The following is a 19,630-nucleotide window of genomic DNA, read 5'->3' as shown; positions in this document are numbered from 1 at the left end:
ACCATACTCCAGGACAGCCCTTACTCCCAAGAGTAGTTGTGCAACACAAATTGGACTGGATAAGGTTTTGTTGCTGTTTGTTTTTATGATGATGAAAACTTAAAGTTGGGTGTGTAGGAAGTTGAGGATGGAGAGGGTGTATCTGGAAGGAGTTAGGAAAGAAGGTGAATATGATCAAAATGCACTATATGAAATTCTCAAAGTAATTCAAGTAGTATAATTAAAAATGAGCTATCAAGGCATGAAAGTACTCTAGTGCACATTATTAGCCAAAGGAAGCCAATCTGAAAAGGCTGTATACTTGTGATTCTGTGCTACATTAATGTACTAGCATTAATCACATTTGTGGTGCTGATGGATCATGCTGCTTACCCAGTCAGTAATGTATGCTAAATGTGTAGCAATACTGTGTGCTAAGTGCTATACTATTTAGCTTTGTGTAAGCACATGCTGCTATTGGCATGACAAATGACTTACTGGTGTATTTACTGGTGTAATGTAGCCCCATAATTAAGTGACTAATAAATGATGCCTGGCTCTTTCATGTGGTGATGCATACCTGTAATCCCAGCTACTCAGGAAGCTGAAGCAGGAGAATCATGAGTTGAAGACCAGTTTGGGCAACATAGTAAGTCCTTGTCTCAAACAACACAAAACAATAAAACCCAAAAACAAATGAACCAACCAAGCAAACAAACAAACAAACAAAAAAAACCCCAAACCAAAACCAAACAAAAATCCAAAAGGCATTGCTAAGTCTACAGATCTCTTTAAATCTTAGATTCTTAGCAAGAATGTAGTTTGTGAAGCTTTCATACATTATTGAAAATGAAAATCAGTATACAACTGTTTTGGAAGTCTCTTTGGCAGTGCTCACTTCAGCTGACCTAGCCACCCCACTATGAGTTAGAGAATGCATGCCAGAAGACATTAACAAGAATGTTCATGTTGACAGGAGCAACACATGAGTGGGAACTGACTTGAGTTCCCCAAAGGCTGAACAGACAAATAGACTTTGAAAGTATTATGCACTCCAGTAGTATACAACAAGAATCATATTTTTTCATTACATGAGACAGCATGGATGGATCTTACAGTTATAATGTCACGTTCAGCAGCCCAAGGGTGTTTATTTTGGTTACTCCAGTTCCTTAAGTCTACGAGGAAAAGCTTATTCAGGATGATAAGAATTAGTGTGACCATGCTGCAGAAAAAAAGAAAGGCTAACTCTGGGTCATTTGCCGAAGAGTGGGGCCTGAATTATTGAGAAGAGCTTTAATCTCTTGTTCGAATCCAACAAAGCCTAATCGAAGACATAGAGTCATAGTCCTGAGCAAAGGCTGTCGTCCACTTTCTGTTTTGAGTTAGTGTTTAATTTAAGACTTCATTGCTAAATTGCCTAGGAAGACTTCAAACTTGGAATCTTCATGCTTCAACCGACTGCGTAGCTGGGATTACTGCTCTTTACTCCTGATATATCTGAAACACTCCATTTCTTCAGGCACTGTTAGTCAGCCTACACCATAATATCTTTAATATACTTACAGTAGTTTTTACACCCTTGTCTGCTTACCTGATTTATATTGACAGCATTTCCCCTGGTTTATGGCTCCTCTTCTTTCTTGGGCTACTCTGTAATTGCTGTACATTTAACATTATGTTAAATTGAACATTATGTAACAGTCATTGTAGAACACTGAGATTTGCTAGTTTTAAGTTTTGGAAAGCACCAGCCTTTTTCTTGTTTGGCTTTTAGAGTAAAGGGCTGATCTGGAACTTTCTTAGAATGAAAGGGTGCTCCAGAATCTTCCTTGAGTTGAGCTGAGTTTTAGGGTTAAGCTGTAACTTTAATTGGATTGAGTTTATTTGGCATTTACTCAACCTCCAACCTCTTCTAATTCTAATATTTTCTTGATATTTGAGGTAGGGGAAGTTTGAAGTGGAGTTTGATTTTTTTTTTTCAAAATCTGCTCAGGTTCTGGAATTCAAAACTGTAAGAATCATTCAGTCTGTCTAGTTTTCCTCTGTACACGCTCTTCCTTCACTTTGGATTTGTTGACAAAATTTGTAAGTGAGGCTTGAAGGTGACACAGAGGGGTTGTTTAAGTCATCTGACTTTGCATTTGGGTATCTTTCCAGTTGTTACCTAAAAACATACTTACATCTAAGCTACAGCAGATCTCTATTGATCTTCACATTTGTTTCACAATGGCAGGTCAAGGGAAGGTTCAGTGGATGGAGTTGACTGTCCCTCAGGTAAGGAAGCTGTTGTGGATTTGTGCATATATAGAGTATGTTTCTTTCTAGATTTCAGGTCATCAGCTGGCTGGCTTCGTGGGCTTACCCTGTTGTTGATCTGAGCCTGGTGCTGAGAAGCCTGCATGGAGTTTAGAGCTTTGATAAGTTTTGAATGAAGTGTTATAACCTTGACCATCATTGTTATCAGTGTCTGCTGACTTTCATTAACACCTAGAAAAGAATGCTTTCTGTATGACCTGGCTTTTCCTTGTTGTTTCCACAGAGCAGCTCTCTCCTTCCATGAGAGTAGATGTGTGTTTACCTCCCATTTCTTAAGTCCTTTTCATGTTATTCCAGGTTGTGAATTTCATATTGAAGTTGGCTAAAAGTTGCCTTCATGGCATGAAAAGTTGTTTCATGCCTTCCATTCATTTTCTCTTTCTTTCAAGTAAAATGTGATATTATTTTCAGGTTATAATTAAAATAGTGAGCTGGAGAGATGGCTCAGCTGTTAAAAGCTAGCTAGGTTCACAACCAAAAATTTAATTGAAATAGGTTGATAACCACTAAAATATAAAACATGTAAATTGGCTTCATTTATTTTATTTCTAAGCCTTTTGTATACTCTACTCCTCATTTCTCTTTCTGTGTCTACTTAGCCTTAGATTCTTTAATACTTGACTTCATCTGTTCTTGATATTTTATATAATGTTTTATTATCATTGTTAAATGTATGTTTAATGATATTCATATATTTTAAATAATATTAAGAGAATGACATATTCTATTTAACTCCAAATGTGTAATTAGGTTTATATAGTATAGCTCTGTGATTTTATAAACTGGACCATTTAATTGGTGAAAAAATAAGTGTTTTAGTAAACTAAAATATGATTTCATTCTTTTCAGCCACTAGTAAGGTATGCTAATTAGTTATTAAGCTATATTAAGGATTTCCAAATTTTTCTCTCTCTCTTTCTCTCTTTGGCTCCTCCTCACTAATTTTTCATTATCTAGACATGTTATTATTTTTCACATAACTAGATACTTCTCCCATTTATCTACTCACCTATTCATCAAATGATGAAGACAACAAGCCCTTACAGACTTGGGACAGCTGCTATATTTAATTTATGAGATTCAGTTCTGATGTACATAGTCTCTATATCCCTGGAGACATGAATCTGAACAATATTACCATGAAAAAAACTTTGTAAGTTTGGAGGTTAAAGCCTTTTTAGAAAAAAGTATCTGTTTGTGTCTTCGTGGATGCTTTGTTTTAAACCAAGTCTTTCTGGGTAATTAGTTTGGTCTAGAATTTTCAATCTTCCAATTAAAAGTTACTTTTAATTTGATATTTTTGAGAACTAAATAGGTGAAGAAGGACTTGGAAAGAGAGAGTTTTAGACAGGGAAATATCTAAGTTGAAGGAGGAATGTGTACAAAGTCTCCACGAGGACTCTCGTTTTATCTTGATAAAATTCATTTATGGTTGAGTACATTTTCAGTGCTCAGAGAAACTCCTATACAATACAAATGCGATTATGAGTTGTTAGCCTGGAGCCTACAGAGTATCTCACAGTTTTACTGCTGCTGCTTCCCTGTCACCAAGGTAAAGATTTATTACATTTCTGGTTCTGGGTTTATTATAGATACATTCCACATCTCAAAATTATCTTGGAACTCTTATTAGATTTTGAAATGAGAGCATTCAGCAAAAGTCTTGTTGGGGTTTCTTGTAGCAGCAGCAGGGAAGCACTGGCCTCTATCCCTTTTCACAGTGTGTGGACTCTACAAAGCACACAATGAATGGTTTACAATAGCTTACAAATTCCAAAACTTCTAACTTAAATACCATATTTTGGTTTAGTGAGCTATGTGAGTTAAGTACAATCAGAATTAACACAATTGACTGATTTTGCTTCGTTAGAAATTACCGGATCCCCCAAGGAGCTTTGATGAATTCTTAAAGTCTCAAAACTGGGTGAGTAGGACTTTGTATCCTCGTTTCTCTGCCGACCCACCTTTTAAAACCATCAGCTATGGAAAGAAGAATGGGATTCCAGACAGTGTTTCAATATGGGGAATGTTTATTTCCTTTCAGTGGACTGTATTCCATGTCCAGTTCACCAACAACAGTGTCTGACATTTAATTCTGTTAGCCCTGTGCATACAGTTCTGTGAACGTCCCTAAGATTTCTGTCTTATTTATACCTGAAGAAAATCTGACAATTACTCTTAGTTAGCCACTTATCATGACTATAATACTCACAGAGTTTGCAGAGAACATACAATAGTACTCCTTCATTATTGAATCAAACAAATACGCAAAGTATGTTTTCCCACTGTTCTGTAGGAATCTTTCTGGAGTTACTGAGGTCATTAAGGAGCCCTCTCTGAGCATGAGCTCATTCATTTGCAAACATGAGCTGAGGGTTGTTGAACTTTTTTTTTTTTAATTTTCAGTTATCTTTGCATTTTAAAAAATTATTTATTTATTTATTTATTTATTTATTTATTTATTTATACTCCAGCTTTTATTCTCTTTTAACTCCACCTTCCAACTGTTCCACATCTCATACCTCCTCTCTGACCCCCTGTCTCCACAAGGATGACCATACCCTGACCCTCACCTCATCACCCACTACCCATCATCCACCCCACCAGACCTCTAAACTCCCTGGGGCCTCCAGTCTCTTGAGGGTTAGGTGCATCTTCTATGACTGAACCCAGACCCAGAAGTCCTCTGCTGTATGTGTGTTGGGGGCCTCATATCAGGTGGTGTGTGCTGCCTGGTTGGTCCAGTGTCTGAGTGATCTTGGGGGTCCAAGTTAATTGAGACTGCTGGTCCTCCTACAGGGTCACCCTCCTCCTCAGCTTCTTCCAGCCTTTCCCTAATTCAACCACATGGGTCAGGAGCTTCTTTCTATTGATTGGGTGCAAATATTTGCATCTGACTCTTTCAGCTGCTTCTTGGGTCTTTTGGAGGGCAGTCATACTAGGTCCCTTTTTTGTGAGCGCTCCATAGCCTCAGTAATAGTGTCAGGCCTTGGGACCTCCCCTTGAGTTGGATCCCACTTTAGGCCTGATGCTGAGTCTTCTTTTCCTCAGGCTCCTCTCCATTTCCATCCCTGTAATTCTTTCAGATGGGAACAATTATGGGTCAGAGGTGTGACTGTGGGATGGCAACCACCTCTCTCACTTGATGCCCTGTCTTCCTGCTGGAGGTGGGCTCTATAAGTTCCCTCTCCCTGCTGTCGGGCATTTCATCTAAGGTCCCTCTCTTTGAGTCCTGAGAATCTCTCACCTCCCAGGTCTCTGATGCATTCTGGAGCCCCCCCCCCCCAACTTCCTATCTCCAAGGTTGCCTGTTTCCATTCTTTCTGCTAGCCCTTAGGGCTTCAGTCCTGTCCCCTCACCCAATACCAGATCAGATTCCTCTCTTTCCCCTTCCATCCTGATACTCTTTCCCTTCCAGCTCTCCCCCTCCCCCTTTGAGATTGCTGTCTTCTCCTTCCCAAGTGGGACTGAGGAGATTTGTTGAACTTTAGGTTATGTCTGATAAAGGTTGGAAGAAAGATGACAGTTTAAAAGACAGGAAAGATGACTTTTAAAACATTTTTTAGACTTTATTAAATGTTTGATATATAAAAGCAAACTAGTATCTGGTTGTAGATTTAAATTAACTCAATAGAAACAGTGTTCTATGGCAGGAATTGGGGGTGTAATTTAATTAATTTTTTTCTTTTATTTACTCACTTTACATCCTGTTCACTGCCCCTTTCATGGTCACCTGCTCCCACAATCCTTCCTGAATCTCCCCTCCCCTTTTCTTCTCAGCAGATGCCCTCCCATCTCACAGACCTCCCACACACCCCTGTACCCCTCACCCTGGCACTTCAAGTCTCTGTGAGGCTAAGCACTTTCTCTCCCACTGAGGCCAGACAAAGCAGAACAGCTAGTAGAATATAGCCTAGGTACAGGCAACAGCTTCTGGGATAGCCCCAGCCCCAGTTGCTCAGACCCACATGAATACCAAGCTGCACATCTGCTACATATGTGCAGGGAGTCCTAGGTCCAGTCCATGCCTGTTCTTTGGTGATTTAGTCTCTGAGTGCCCCAAGGATCTAGGTTAGTTGATTTTGTTGGTCTTCTTGTTGAGTTCCTATCCCCTTAAGGGCTACAATCCTGCCTCCTATTCTTCCATAAGAGTCCCCAAGCTCCATCCACTGTTTGGCTGTGGGTGTCTGTATCTGCCTGAGTCTTATTTGGTGAGTGGGGCCTCTCAGAGAACAGCCATGCTAGACTCCTGTCTGCAAGCATAACAGAGTATCATTAATAGTGTCAGGGATTGGTGGTTGCCCATGGGATAGGTCTCAAGATGGACTGGTTATTGGTTGGCCCGGTCCCTCACTCTCTGTTCCATCCCCTGTCCCTGCATTTCTTGTAGACAGGATAAGTTTTGGGTCAGAAGTTTTGTGGGTGGATTGTCCCTATTGCCTCACTAGGGTTCCTGTCTGGCCACAAGGTTCCTATCTGGCCACAGGAGGTTGCCTCGCCAGGCTCTACATCTCCAATACTGAGTCACAGCTAAGGACATCCTCATTGATTCTTGGGAGCCTCCCCTATCCCAGGTCTCCATCTCTTTCAGGAGATGCCCCCCAAATGCCTCTGCCCCGTCAGTTACAGATTTTCTTTCATTCTCCTGGCCATCTAAACATCCCTCCTGCCCCTTCCCACACTTGTTCCTGAGCCCTCCTACTCCCCTCCCAATCCCCTCTCCCATTCAGTTCCCTCCCTCCATCTGCCTTCCAGGACCATTCCATTCCTGCTTCCAAGTGAAGCTCACACATCCTTGCTTGTGTTCTCCTTCCAGTCCAGCCTCCTTGGGTCTGTGGAATGTTATAGCAGGGGCATCCTGTATTTTAAGGCTTATAAGTGATACTTACCATGCATGTCCTTTCGGGACTGGGTTACCTCACTCATGAGGTAACTTGAGAATGGATGATATTCTCAAGATCCATCCATTTGCCTGCAAAATTCATGATATCTTTGTTTTTTATGATCGAATAGTATTCCATTATGTAAATGTACCACGTTTTCTTTATCATTCTTAGGTGAGGGACATCTAGGTTGTTTCCAGTTTCTGGCTATTACAAATAAAGCTGCTATGAACATACTTGAGCAAGTGTCCTTGTGGGATGGTGGAGCATCTTTTGGATATATACTCAGGAATGGTATATCTGGGTCTTGAGAGAGAACTAGTCCAAGTTTTCTGAGGAACTGCCAAATTGATTTCCAAAGTGGTACAATTTTGCACTCCCACCAGCAATGGAGGAGGAGGAGTGTTCCCCTTGCTCCACATCCTCACCAGCATGTGCTATCACTTTAGGCATTCTGAATGGTATAAAATGGAATCTCAGAGTTGTTTTGATTTGCATTTCTCTGATGATTAAGGACTTTGACCTTTTCTTCAAGTGATTCTTGGCCATTTGGTACTCCTCTATTAAGAATTCTGTTTTGTTATGTGCCTCATTTTAATTGGGTTATTTGGATATTTGGTGTTTAACTTCTTGAGTTCTTTATAAATGTTGGCAGTTAGCCCTTTGTCAGATGTAAGGTTGGTGAAGATCTTTTCCCAATCTGTAGGCTGCCATTTTATTTTATTGACAGTGTCCTTTGCCTTACAGAAGCTTTGCGGTTTCATGAAGTCCCATTTATCAATAGTTAATCTTAAGAGTCTGAGCCATTAGTATTCTGTTCAGAAAACTGTGCCTGTACCAATGGCTTGAAGGATATTTTCCACTTTCTCTTCCATGAGATTTTTGTTGAGGTCCTTGATCCACTTGGACTTGAGTTTTGTGCAGGTTGATAAATACGGATCTGTTTTCACCCCTCTACATGTAGACATCCAATTAGATAGACCAGCCCCATTTGTTGAAGATGCTTTCTTTTTCCCATTATATGGTTTGGCTTCTTTATCAAAGTATCCATAAGTATATGGGTTTAATTCTGAGTCTTTAATTCTATTCTATTGGTCAACCTGTCAGTTTCTATACCAATACTATGCAGTTTTTGTCACTATTGCTCTGTAGTACATCTTGAGGCACTTTATTACTCAGGATTGTTTTGACTATCCTGGGTTTTTGTTTTTCCATATGAAGTTGAGAATTGCTGTTTCAAGGTCTATAAAAAAATTTCCATTCATCTGCCAATGTGAAGCAAACATTTGTTTTATTTTAAGGTATGTCTGATAAAGGTTGGAATAAAGGTGACAGTTTAAACGATTGGAAAGATGACTTTTTAAATGAGGTGTGTTGAAATTTAGTAAATTGAAATATAAATAATTTATTTCCACTTATGTAAAATATAAATAGAATTTGCTATGACTAAAATATTAGCAATGAAATTTCGTGTATGTGAGTGTGTGTGTGTTTAAATGAGTGCTTTTGTCCCATTGTTTTGAGAAATTTATTTAAGAGCAAAATAAAAATAGAACAATTTTTAAAAGTTTCTTTTTTCTTTCTTTTTTTTTTTTTTGTTCACTGAAAACAATTTTTTTTCATACAAAATATTCTGGTCAAGGTACCCACCTCCCCTAGTTCCTCCCAGCTCCTCCCACCTCCCTATCCACCCAATTCCATACCTTTTCCTTCTCTTTCTCTTTAGGAAGTGAAAAGCAAGCAAAGAATCAAAACAACCATACTATAGTTTAAAACACAAAGAATACACACACACAAACACACACCACATACCATTCTACACACCATACACATACCTCATAAAAACAAAATTGGATGCTATAATATACAAGTAAAATATCGTAAGGCAGAAAAATGCCCAAAGCAATTTAAGTCAAAAGGTCTACAAAAATGGCTTTGAGTTTGTTTTGTGTTCTTTATCTACTGGTAGGTACAAGGACTATCTCTACGTGTGGTTAATATGCCCAATGAGTCTCATAGGAGAAAACAAACTTTTCCTTTGAAAGTGAGTGTCAATTGCAAATAGCTTATTGGTTAGGGGTTGGAGCCTGTGTCCAGTTCCCTTTCTCAGCACTGAGATCTAGATTGGCTTGAACCTGTGGGCCCTTATGTGCATCAGTCTTATTGTGTCTGGAGGACACCATTTCTCTGTAATCATCTATCCCCTCTGGCTGATGTCATCATTCCTCCTCCTCTTTTGCATAGATTCCGGAACTTTAAGGGGAGGGGTTTGATGAAGGACCATGTAGGACTTAATGTTCCAAAATCTCTCTCTGAATATTGTTCAGTTGTGAGTCTCTGTGATAGTTTCCATCTACTGCAAGATGGAGCTTCTTTAGTAATGGCTTAGTGAAGCATTGGTCTATGGATATAGCAGAATTCCTTTAGGAGTCATTTTATCCTATATTCCTTTAGCAGAACAATAGTATTTGGTTTTCCCATAGGCCCATGACCTATGCAGTTTGAGGTTCATGGCTACCCAGCAACAAAGTCAGTCATGGGTGACTTGTGGAGAGGGCCTTAAATCTAATCAGACAGTGGTTGGTTACTGAAATGGAAACTTATAGTTTCTTGGAAACTCAGTTGTGTTGGATGGTGTTTTGCTGGGGCAAACACTTGAAGGAGTGTTTTCCAAAAGCAAACACTGGTTGTGATGGTTTGTATATTCTTGGACCAGGGAGTGGCACCATTTGGAGGTGTTGCCTTGTTGGAATAGGTGTGACCTGGTTGGAGTAGGTGTGTCACTGTGGGTGTGGGTTTAAGACACTCACCCCAGTTGCCTGGAAGTCAGTTTTCCACTAGCAGCCTTTGGATGAAGATGTAGAACTCTCAGCTCTGCCTGCGCCATGCCTGCCTGGATACTGCCATTCTCCCACCTTGAAGATAATGGACTGATCTCTGAACCTATAAGCCAGCCTCAATTAAATGTTGTTTTTTTATAAGAATTGCCTTGGTCATGGTGTCTGTTCACAGTAGTAAAACTCTAACTAAGACACTGGTGAAAGGATGTTTCTTTAAGGCAGACTTGTGAAGAAAAATTATGCTGAAGCAGACATAGGTGAAAGGATGTTTTGCCAAAAGCAAGCACGTGAAAGGGCATGTGGTGAAGAATTCTTCACTAACTACATGCATGAATTGGTTCACTTTACATTGCATTGTTGAGCTCCATTTGCCATGACTCCATAGATAGAAATGAACCAAAAAACTTCTGGTGATGTGCTAGTGGGTTCTGGCTGAATCCCCAGACTTGAGTTGATTGGCAGAGTGATGTCAGCTGATACAGACTCACATGCTGAGGCAATGACACATGGTAAAGCAAGACTCATGAAGGACACATGATGTTTGGAGGGAGCATAACTAGGACTCAACAGACTATGAGGGGGGCTTGCTTATAGAGCTAGCTGTGCAATGCTTCTTGGTCTCATGTCTTCGCTGATCATTTAGAGAGGCACAGCAAAGAACTCCTGGCATCCCTAGCGGTCCTGGTTCCTCCTGCTGACTCGTGCTGATTTGGATGAGACCTGGCTGTCTCTACTAGGTCCTGCCACTGCTGCTGCTCTCCTGGAACTACTGAACTGCATGGTAGTATATCTGTGAAGTGTTTGCAAGTGGATTGAACTGCCGATGCTGACCTGTGAACTGAAGTACTGGTTTCCTGACAATGCAGATGAGATTCGCTCCAAAGAACAATTTCAAAACAGGCCCACTCCCCCCATATCCTAATAACCTTTCTTTTCCACTACCTCTGGTGGGTAATGGGCTAGAAGGGAGGTTAAAGTGTTTAAGAACCATCATTAAAAGTAGGGTTGAGAAAAATTAAAGCCTACAAGTTATTCCCACACAACACTTGTGCTCTGATTGTACCAGCATATCTTGTAGGCAGGACACTATTGGGGACTGCAGGGTTTATAGCTGTGTTGATGGCTACCTTTCTCCTCTGGTAGAATGCAGAATACCTGCTAGTAATGTGAACACTAGTCTGCAATGGTAAAAGCTCTAGGTAAGCTCTAGTTTGACTCCTCCCTATTTGATAAGATACATAAGTGCTATCTTCCACAATTGGGCCTTACCATCAGTTTATAAAGAGCAGCCAATAGCTATGGGACTAGCTGAGATGTTTGGGACCCCTTGACTAAACACTCAACTAGATAAAACCCATTCCTGGCACTGGAGGTTTCACATGGTGGCAAATAATGTCCAGTTAGGTCATTGTCTCCCTCATTATTTGGTAACTCCATTTATGTTTTCTTTCCTATAAGTATATATTTTGGGAAGCTTCTGTAATAGGTTTCGTATGACCCCTCTCAAAATGCCTTTAGCATGAGTTGTTCTTCCCATATTCTCTCTTACCTGTCTCATCCATCCCACTCCCCTATTAAGTCTCCCCTGGTCTCTTCCATAAATATATATTCTATTTCCCCTTTCTTAGGGTATACTCCTCTCCCTGCTGGTCCCTTACTTGAAACTTCTGAGATTATATAGATTGTAGCATGCCTATGCTTAAATGACAACATCTATATATAAGAGAAAATTATAAAATATTTGTTATTTGGGGTCTGGGTTGCCTCACTCTGGATGAATTTTTCTAGCTTCATCAATTTACTTACAAATTTCATAATTTTTTGTTTAATAGCTGAATAGTACTGCATTGTGTCTATGTACCACATTTTCATTACCCATCTGTCGAAGAACATTGACATTGTTTCTCTGTCCTAGCTATTGTTAATAGAGTGGGGGTGAACATGATTAAGTGAATATGGAGTATAATGGCTAACATATGCCAAGTAGTAGTATAGCTAGACCACGTTAGATCTGCTTATAGCTTTTTTGAGAACTCTCTATACTGACTTCCAAAGTGACTGCCCCAGGTTTCAATCAGTTATTTTCTTTATCCTAGAATTTCTGACTGGGGTTTTAATTTGCATTTATCTACTTACTAAGGATATTGATTATGTTTAAAGATATTTCTTAGTTCCTCGTCCCCCATCTTGAGAACTCTACGTTCGGATGCACAGTCTATTTTTAATTGGGTCATTTGTTTTCTTGATTCTATTGTTTTGAGATCTTTGTATATTCTAAATATCAATCTTCTATCAAACTTATGGCTGGAAACAATTCTCTTCCACTTAGTTTGTTTCCTTTTCACTTCATTTAGTTTTTACTCTACAGTAAAGAAACTTCTTAATTATTTTATTATTTCCTTTCGTTTTTGAGATTATAGTATATTACATCATGTGCCTCTTCTCTTTCTTCTTCTAAAGTGTCCCACATGTCTCTCCTTGTTCTCATTTAAACTCATGGTCTTTTTTGCTTTATTAATTGTTGTTACATATATGTATGTTGTGGGAAATATTAAAAAATATGGCACCATCTTGCGCTATTCTCAGCTACTCTCTGCTCTGACAGTCTTGCTGTCTCTTGGCTAGCCCCAGTTCACGGTTTTTTCAGCTCCAGTTTGCCAGCCTCAGAGCCTCTTGTTCCTTCTCAGCCATCTATCCCCTGTGGTGAGTTGTCACAAATCCCCTTATCCCAGTAAATCAAAACTCTAGAAGCTTATAATTAATCAGACAGATTTAAATATCAATAAATTCTCAATTTACAAGATGCACACACAATAATCTCAGAGCCAATTCATAATGATACAAGCTGCCCACCTAGATTAGACAAGTTATCCCAATTATGCTATCCTTTTGTGATATTCATAGCTACCTGTGGCTATTTAAAGCCACACCAAATCTGGATCATCTTCCTCTTCCTCCATCTTCCTTCCTTCTCTCTCTCCTCTCCTTTCCTCCTTCTTCCCCAAACTTTTCAGCTCCACCTTCTCTTCCACTGCCCAATCACCAGCTCTAGTCTTTATTTTACAAGTTAAGGTGGGGAGAAGGTTCACAAAAAGTCACCTGTGTGACTCATCTGCAACCCCTCCTGGGAAAGTGGAATTAGCATCAAAATACAAGCAAGCTGGTGCTACCCACAACTTATGTGTATGTATTTATTCCTAAATATAACTCGCTCAAGTCTATATAATGTTGCTTTTATATATATCTTCAGGGGTGATCATTTGGTGTTGGATAATCAATTGCTGTGCTCTTCCCTGGGGAAGACTTTTCCACTCTAAGCATTCTTTAGATGCCTGGAGTTCTTTGTGTGTGCTCCATCTATGTTAGCATGTCTATTGTTGTCTTTGTTCAGCTCATGTTTAGTGTGGCTATGCATGTAGCTTCTGACAGTCTTAGGACACAATGTCACTGGAAATGTCATGATCTCTAGCTCCTAGAATTTTTCCATCCCCTCTTCTTCATTTTCCCTAAGCCTTAGGTAAGGGAGCTGTTTTGGAGACCTATCCATTAGAAATGGTCTCCACAACTATGTGTTTTGAGTGGCTGTGGTTTTCTATCATGATCTCTATCTTGTTGCAAAGAGAAGCTAAGTTGTGAATAAGTGAGGACTACACTTATTTGTGGGAATAAGGAATAACATTTGGAATGAAGTCAGGGATTATGCTGATATAAGAAAGCAGAAGATGTAGATTCTGTCCCAAGATTCATGGCTACTAGCCCTGGGTAGATGACTAGGTTTCCAGTACCAGGCATGATACCACCAAAGTATGGGTGCCACCACTGAGCCCTTAGGGTTATTTTTGCTGTGCTGGTTGTTATTGTCGTTCATAGGCATCACAGCTGAGTAAGTCTATTGGTTACCTCTCTCTTGTAGAAGCTTTTGTAGTGCCTTCTGGAACCATGAAAACTACTACTCAGAGAGAAGGCTTTCAGATCATTTATAGTTCTGAGGCCTCTGGGTCATGCCTCTGATGTGCATGCTGTCTTCAGCAATAGGGACTTATCTGGAGGAGAACCAAGGGCAATAGCAGCAGGCTGTGTGTTTCAGAAGTCTCTTGGACAGCCCTGGCCAACAACTCAAAAGAGGGCTTCTTATGCCTGATGTTGGAGTTTCAGTAGATGGTATTTGGCTCTTGGAGGGAGCATTTTCGTTTGAACTTCACATGGATGTTTATACACAGATGTATGTGTATTGTAGGGTTTTATTAAGTAGATAATTAATAGTATGATTCCTTATGGCATTTTTAGACATCCCCCAAATCATGCAAAACATATGCAGTTATGTATATAAACCTAGAAAAATGCTAAATGAAATAAACCAGACCCAGAAAGACCCCATTGCTACATTTTCAGCTCACACAAGGAATCTAAAACAGTGGGGCTCAGTAGCAGAGTACCCTAATAGTTTCCAGAGGTTGGTAAGAAGAGAAGAAATGGATTGAAAAATACAAAGTTTCTATTATATGATATAAATATACTCTGAAGATCTAATGGTAACTCTAGTTAATATGTTTTAGAATTGCCAAGACAATATCTATTACATTTCTCACCATCAAAACAAAACAAAACAAAACAAAACAAAACAAAAAAACAAGAAAAATCTATGTGAGATAATATGTTCTTAACTTTATACTTGGCTGGTCATTTCATAGCATATACAGATATTAAAACAGCATGTTATTTATCATAAATATGTATAATTTTGCTTATTACATGTCAGTAAGACTGGAAAATAGAAGTAAAAAGTAACTATTGTGTCCTCTATCTTCCTTTCCTCCCAGCCAAACGCTGAGGAACTGTCTTAAGTTGCAGTGGACTCATACTAAAAGAATTGAATCATGAATATTTGTGATTCTAAATTTTGTTATTTTTCTATAAAAGGTATTACTAGATCAATTGATGAAATTTAAATAGCATTTAATTTAGATAGGGAGATTACATTAAGACTAGTTTTCCTAATTTTTACAAAGCTGTTTTATAGGAGAATGCTTTCAGTTTTTCACAGATACTAAAGTATTGAAAGACACAGAGCTACTAAACAGTAACATACACAAATGGTCCCCCAAGGCTTTTGATTATTTGAAATTTATTTTTTAAACATTTAATAAAAATAATGCTGTAGAATAAAGATGAATTTTTAGATCATCAAACTCTTTGATTTGAATTTGTTCAAGATGATGTAAAATGTGTATTTCTGCAGGATTATTGGCCCAGGGATGTTCATTTTAGAGATAGTGATATATGGGAAGATACTCTGAAAAAACTAGAAGAGGCTATTTCATATACTTCTATTTATTCTTATCTGTGGACCAACGTGCCTCGGCTGTATGATATCGTCGACAGCTTGGAGTCAAAATTAAAGGAAAGCTCACATCTTTTGCAACACCATGCCTCCAGATTATTTGAAAGTGACAAAATGATTTCCAAGAAAAGTAAGACTTATTTCTTATGTGAATAAGGAAAATGGTCAGTGGTGTGTGTGTGTGTGTGTGTGTCTGTCTGTCTGTCTGTCTGTCTGTCTGTCTGTCTGTCCATGTATGCTTGCTCTATGTGTATTCTCATAAAGAATGAAATTCCAAAGTTAAATATTTTAAAACTAAATGTTTAGGCAGAGACAAGCAGATTTCTGAGTTCAAGGCCAGCCTGGTCTACAGAGTGAGTTCCAGGACAGCCAGGGCTGCACAGAGAAATCCTGTCTCAAAAACCAAAAAGAAAACAAAAAACCAAAAACCAAAAAACAAACAAACAAACAAAAAACCCTAAATGTTTGAAACTCTCATCATCCAACAGGATCTAGTAAATATTTTCAGATAGACCTGAGAATGAGGTTTGAAAGAAAGCACTACTAGAACAAGCCTAAGACAGTTAAAAACTTTGTTAAACTGGAAAAGAGGTAGCAAAACATGGGGATTCAGAGAAGCAAGATGTATCAGTTGATGATGCAAGAAGCAAGCCACAATCAATAGCAAATATAGAAGCCAGAGTAACGGAGGGCTGACCCACATGTTCGAGTTTAACCATGGGTGTATTTAGTGTTCAGTGTGGAAGAAATGAACAGTTAGATGCACGTCTTCAAGCAGTGATAATGTTTTTATCCTCGGTACTTGTATAACATTTTCCCTATCTAATTGAAAATAAGGATTTTTTTTTTATTTCTCTTTTTTCTATTTCTATTACTTTTTATATTTGTCTCTGTCTCCATTGCACTTCAAACATTATATTGAGTAGAGAGAGTGGAAACCCTTGTCTTATTCCTGAGTTTAATGGGAAGGAGTTTTTCTCCATTTAGCATTAGCTTTCTGCTTAGGACTGCCTTCATTGTGTCCCATAGATTTTGGCATGTTTTGTTTTCAATTCATTCATAGCTAGGATTTTTTTTTTTCCTTCATGACCCTTTCCTTATCTAATTATCATTCAATAGTATTTTTTAAAGTTTTCTTGAGTTTGTGTACTTTCTTTAGTTTCTCTTGCTGTTGATATCTGGCTTAATTCCACTACAGGCAAATAAATATGGGATGTTATTTTAACATTGCTCTATTTGTTTTGACTTGTTTTATGTTTTATCTGCTGATCAGTCTTAGAGAGCGTGTGGGCGGCTGAGGAGAATAAGTTCTCCCTAGTGTTTGGTTGAGTTGTCTGTAGATGTCCGTGGGCTCCACATTATTAACCATGCCATTTAACTCCAATGTTTCTCTGTCTAGTTTTTCCTGGGGAGACTTCCCATAGATGTTTGAATGTGCCTTACTGAGTTTTTCACTTGCAGCATCACTTCAGTTTGAGTTTTCAGCAGCAGCATCCTTTTTATTAAATTCTGTATTCTTGTCTTGGAATGATTTCTGCATTTCATTCATCTCTGTTTTAAGTACTAACTCTAACTAGCCGAACTATTTGAAAAAATGGGACTTGTTTGTCAGATTTCGGATAAGGTAAACATTAGACACAGAAGTATCACAGACATGTAAGGTAGAGCTTGATATGTTGGAAAAACAAAAGGAAACATGATAAAAGTCTCATTACTTTTTAAGGGTCGTTACTCATGAAGGGTTTGTGGCTTGTCAAAATTTCTAGTTCATTTTTAGTAAATAGTTTTGTATATAGTACAAATTTAATACAGAATGTCCTTAGTTTTTTCATTGTTGGCAATTCCTTTTTCTTAAAGGGTCATATACAAACCTGGAACGCTACAAAGCATTTGTAAAAGAACACTATAGGCCAAAGAAAATCGCGGTATGAGCTTTATGTTTTTACCATCCCTCAAAAATGTATTTTCATTAAAAAATGTAAATGCTATAGGTTACAAATAAGAACTGATAATGTTTTTATGAATGTCCTTTTAATCTTTTGTGAGTAACATTTCTGTCCTGAAAATCTAGAAATGTATTTTTTGACACTCAGTATTGGAGCCCTGATACTGTATATCATCATAAGTCATTTGAGATTGGTTGGGTTTTTTGTTTTTTGTTTTTTGTTTTTTTTTTTTTTTCGAGACAGGGTTTCTCTGTGTAGCCCTGGCTGTCCTGGAACTCACTTTGTAGACCAGGCTGGCCTCGAGCTCAGAAATCCGCCTGCCTCTGCCTCCTGAGTGCTGGGTTTAAAGGCGTGCGCCACCACTGCCCGGCTTGAGATTGTTTTTAATGTGTCTATATGTTCCTTCCTTCGGTTATTTAATGAATAAAATATGTGAACCAATGCTTTATTAATTATTTTGAAATATAAATATTTTATTGAGTTTATTGATCAGGATTTGGATGTAAAAATCCTTTAATTTATAATTTTGAATAGTTTGTTTTGAATTTTTCCAGCTTTCAGATCGAATGGAGACAGAGAAGAATATAGAGGTATTTCAATTTTCTATATTGCTGGATTATATGTCAGGTATACTGTGTAGAGCCAAGAGAATGATTATAATGCTGTGGATGTAGATATAACTATAAATTTGTGCTCTAAGAAAGAGAGATGGGAACAGGCTTAGAAATCTTTCTGTGCGGTCCTGTTCTTCTTTCTTTTTGCATGAACAATCTAAAATACTTGATCTTTTGATTATATGCCAAAATGGGTTCTGAAATATAATTACATTTTGTTTAAAAAATTGGCTCATGAATATGCAAAGGCATTTAATTTCTCAGAAACAAGATATATTAAAATAGTTTTTCCTAGGAGAAATATATGATTTTTAATGTAAAAACATAAAATAGCATAATTATGTTGATTAAGTAATAGTTAAATATTTATTTGTCTTCTTAAAGTATATGAAACCACTATCACTACGCTAAGAACAGAACAGAATTAATTTTTGTTAAACAACATTTTCATTTTTTCCCCTAGGGTTGCACCTTTTTATTCAACCAAAATGAAGTGACACAATTACCCAGACATTTGGATGCTAAACAAATTTATCTTTATGTTTTAAGAACACAAAACTTTGAGGTATATAAGTATTATTTATTTTGATCCTATAGTAAAACTTGAGAATATGATTTTAATGAATCAGAACTTTAGTTAAAAGTATAAGAAGTTAGATGTTAAACAAAGCTTGATTCTTTGAACATTAAATTTGGAAGGAAACATTAGTGATGTCTAACCCTGTTTCCCAGAAGAAAATGGATTGGTGTCTTAAGTTAATTTTCTATTTCTGTAACAAAACACTATAACCAAGCCAACTTATATAAGTGTTTAATTGGGCTTATGGTTTCAAAAGGTTAGAGTCCATAATGACAGAGCAAAGGCATGGCAGCTGGAAAAGTTGAAAGCTCACATCTTGATTTCCAAGTAGAAGGCAGAGAAAGCTAGCTGGAAATGGTACCCAACTTTTGAACCCAAAACCCACTCCCAGTGACACAGTTCTCCAATAAGGCCACACCTTTGAATCCTTCACAAACAGTTCCACTAGCTGGGGACCATGTTTCAAACAGAAGGGCTTATGGGGTCCATTTTCATTCAAACCAACACAATTAATGTGTTGGTATCTCTAGGGTCTTGATGCTAGTGTCTATTGGCTGGAATGTGACGAAGAAAGATTTTTCTTCTCGGTTTCCATTCTTATTAACTCAGGCACTTTAGCATGCTGTTATTAGTCTGAAATAACTTGTGAACACTCTAACACATGTGACTTGTGTGTTCTTTAAAAGTCTAAAAAATGTCCTGGCATACTTTTGTGTTATGTCCTGTAGTGTAACTGAATATAAAACAGAAAGTATAGGAGTGTGACTAGTTCAGTGGCCAGTGATTATCAGGAATGCGATGAACTTAGAGAGTAGTTATTGGTAAAGCTGATCATTATTGCCCTTTTGCCTACATTTCTATATTTCATGTTTATATATACTATACATGTTCTTTGTAATAAAAAAGTGTAAAGTATAAATTGAAGCTATTACCAGTGAAATATGGTTAATTCCCAGTGGAAAAGAAGTACTCCCATAGAAATAATAATAAATAATTTTCTTTTTTTTTTTTATCTGTAGTAGTGTTTCTTTTTTTTTTTTATTACATATTTTCCTCAATTACATTTCCAATACTATCCCAAAAGTCCCCCATAGCGCCCCCCACTTCCCTACCCACCCATTCCCATTC

The 19,630-nt window shown here is 38.0% G+C and overlaps 1 protein-coding gene across 5 annotated transcripts in view; it reads left to right on the top strand.

Annotated features, from left to right (window-relative positions):
- The window catches only part of Fam227b (family with sequence similarity 227 member B), a 144,414-nt gene that overhangs the window by 3,139 nt on the left and 121,645 nt on the right, over nucleotides 1-19,630 (top strand). For 3 of the 5 annotated variants that reach the window (XM_021156369.2, XM_021156367.2, XM_021156372.1), the window contains exons 2-7: nucleotides 2,216-2,256; nucleotides 4,169-4,222; nucleotides 15,261-15,492; nucleotides 17,220-17,287; nucleotides 17,863-17,898; nucleotides 18,386-18,487. In XM_021156369.2, coding sequence (XP_021012028.1) covers nucleotides 2,236-2,256; nucleotides 4,169-4,222; nucleotides 15,261-15,492; nucleotides 17,220-17,287; nucleotides 17,863-17,898; nucleotides 18,386-18,487 — 513 coding nt within the window. In that variant the 5' untranslated portion in view covers nucleotides 2,216-2,235. Of the gene's footprint in view, nucleotides 1-614; nucleotides 629-2,215; nucleotides 2,257-4,166; nucleotides 4,223-15,260; nucleotides 15,493-17,219; nucleotides 17,288-17,862; nucleotides 17,899-18,385; nucleotides 18,488-19,630 lie in introns of those variants that run through there. The other 2 variants (XM_021156368.2, XM_021156371.2) reach the window with 2 other exon arrangements.

This window comes from Mus caroli, chromosome 2 (assembly GCF_900094665.2).
Source record: "Mus caroli chromosome 2, CAROLI_EIJ_v1.1, whole genome shotgun sequence".
NCBI lineage: Eukaryota > Metazoa > Chordata > Mammalia > Rodentia > Muridae > Mus > Mus caroli.
The sequence above is the reverse complement of the archived record's forward strand: the minus strand, read 5'-3'. Positions and strand labels throughout refer to the sequence as shown.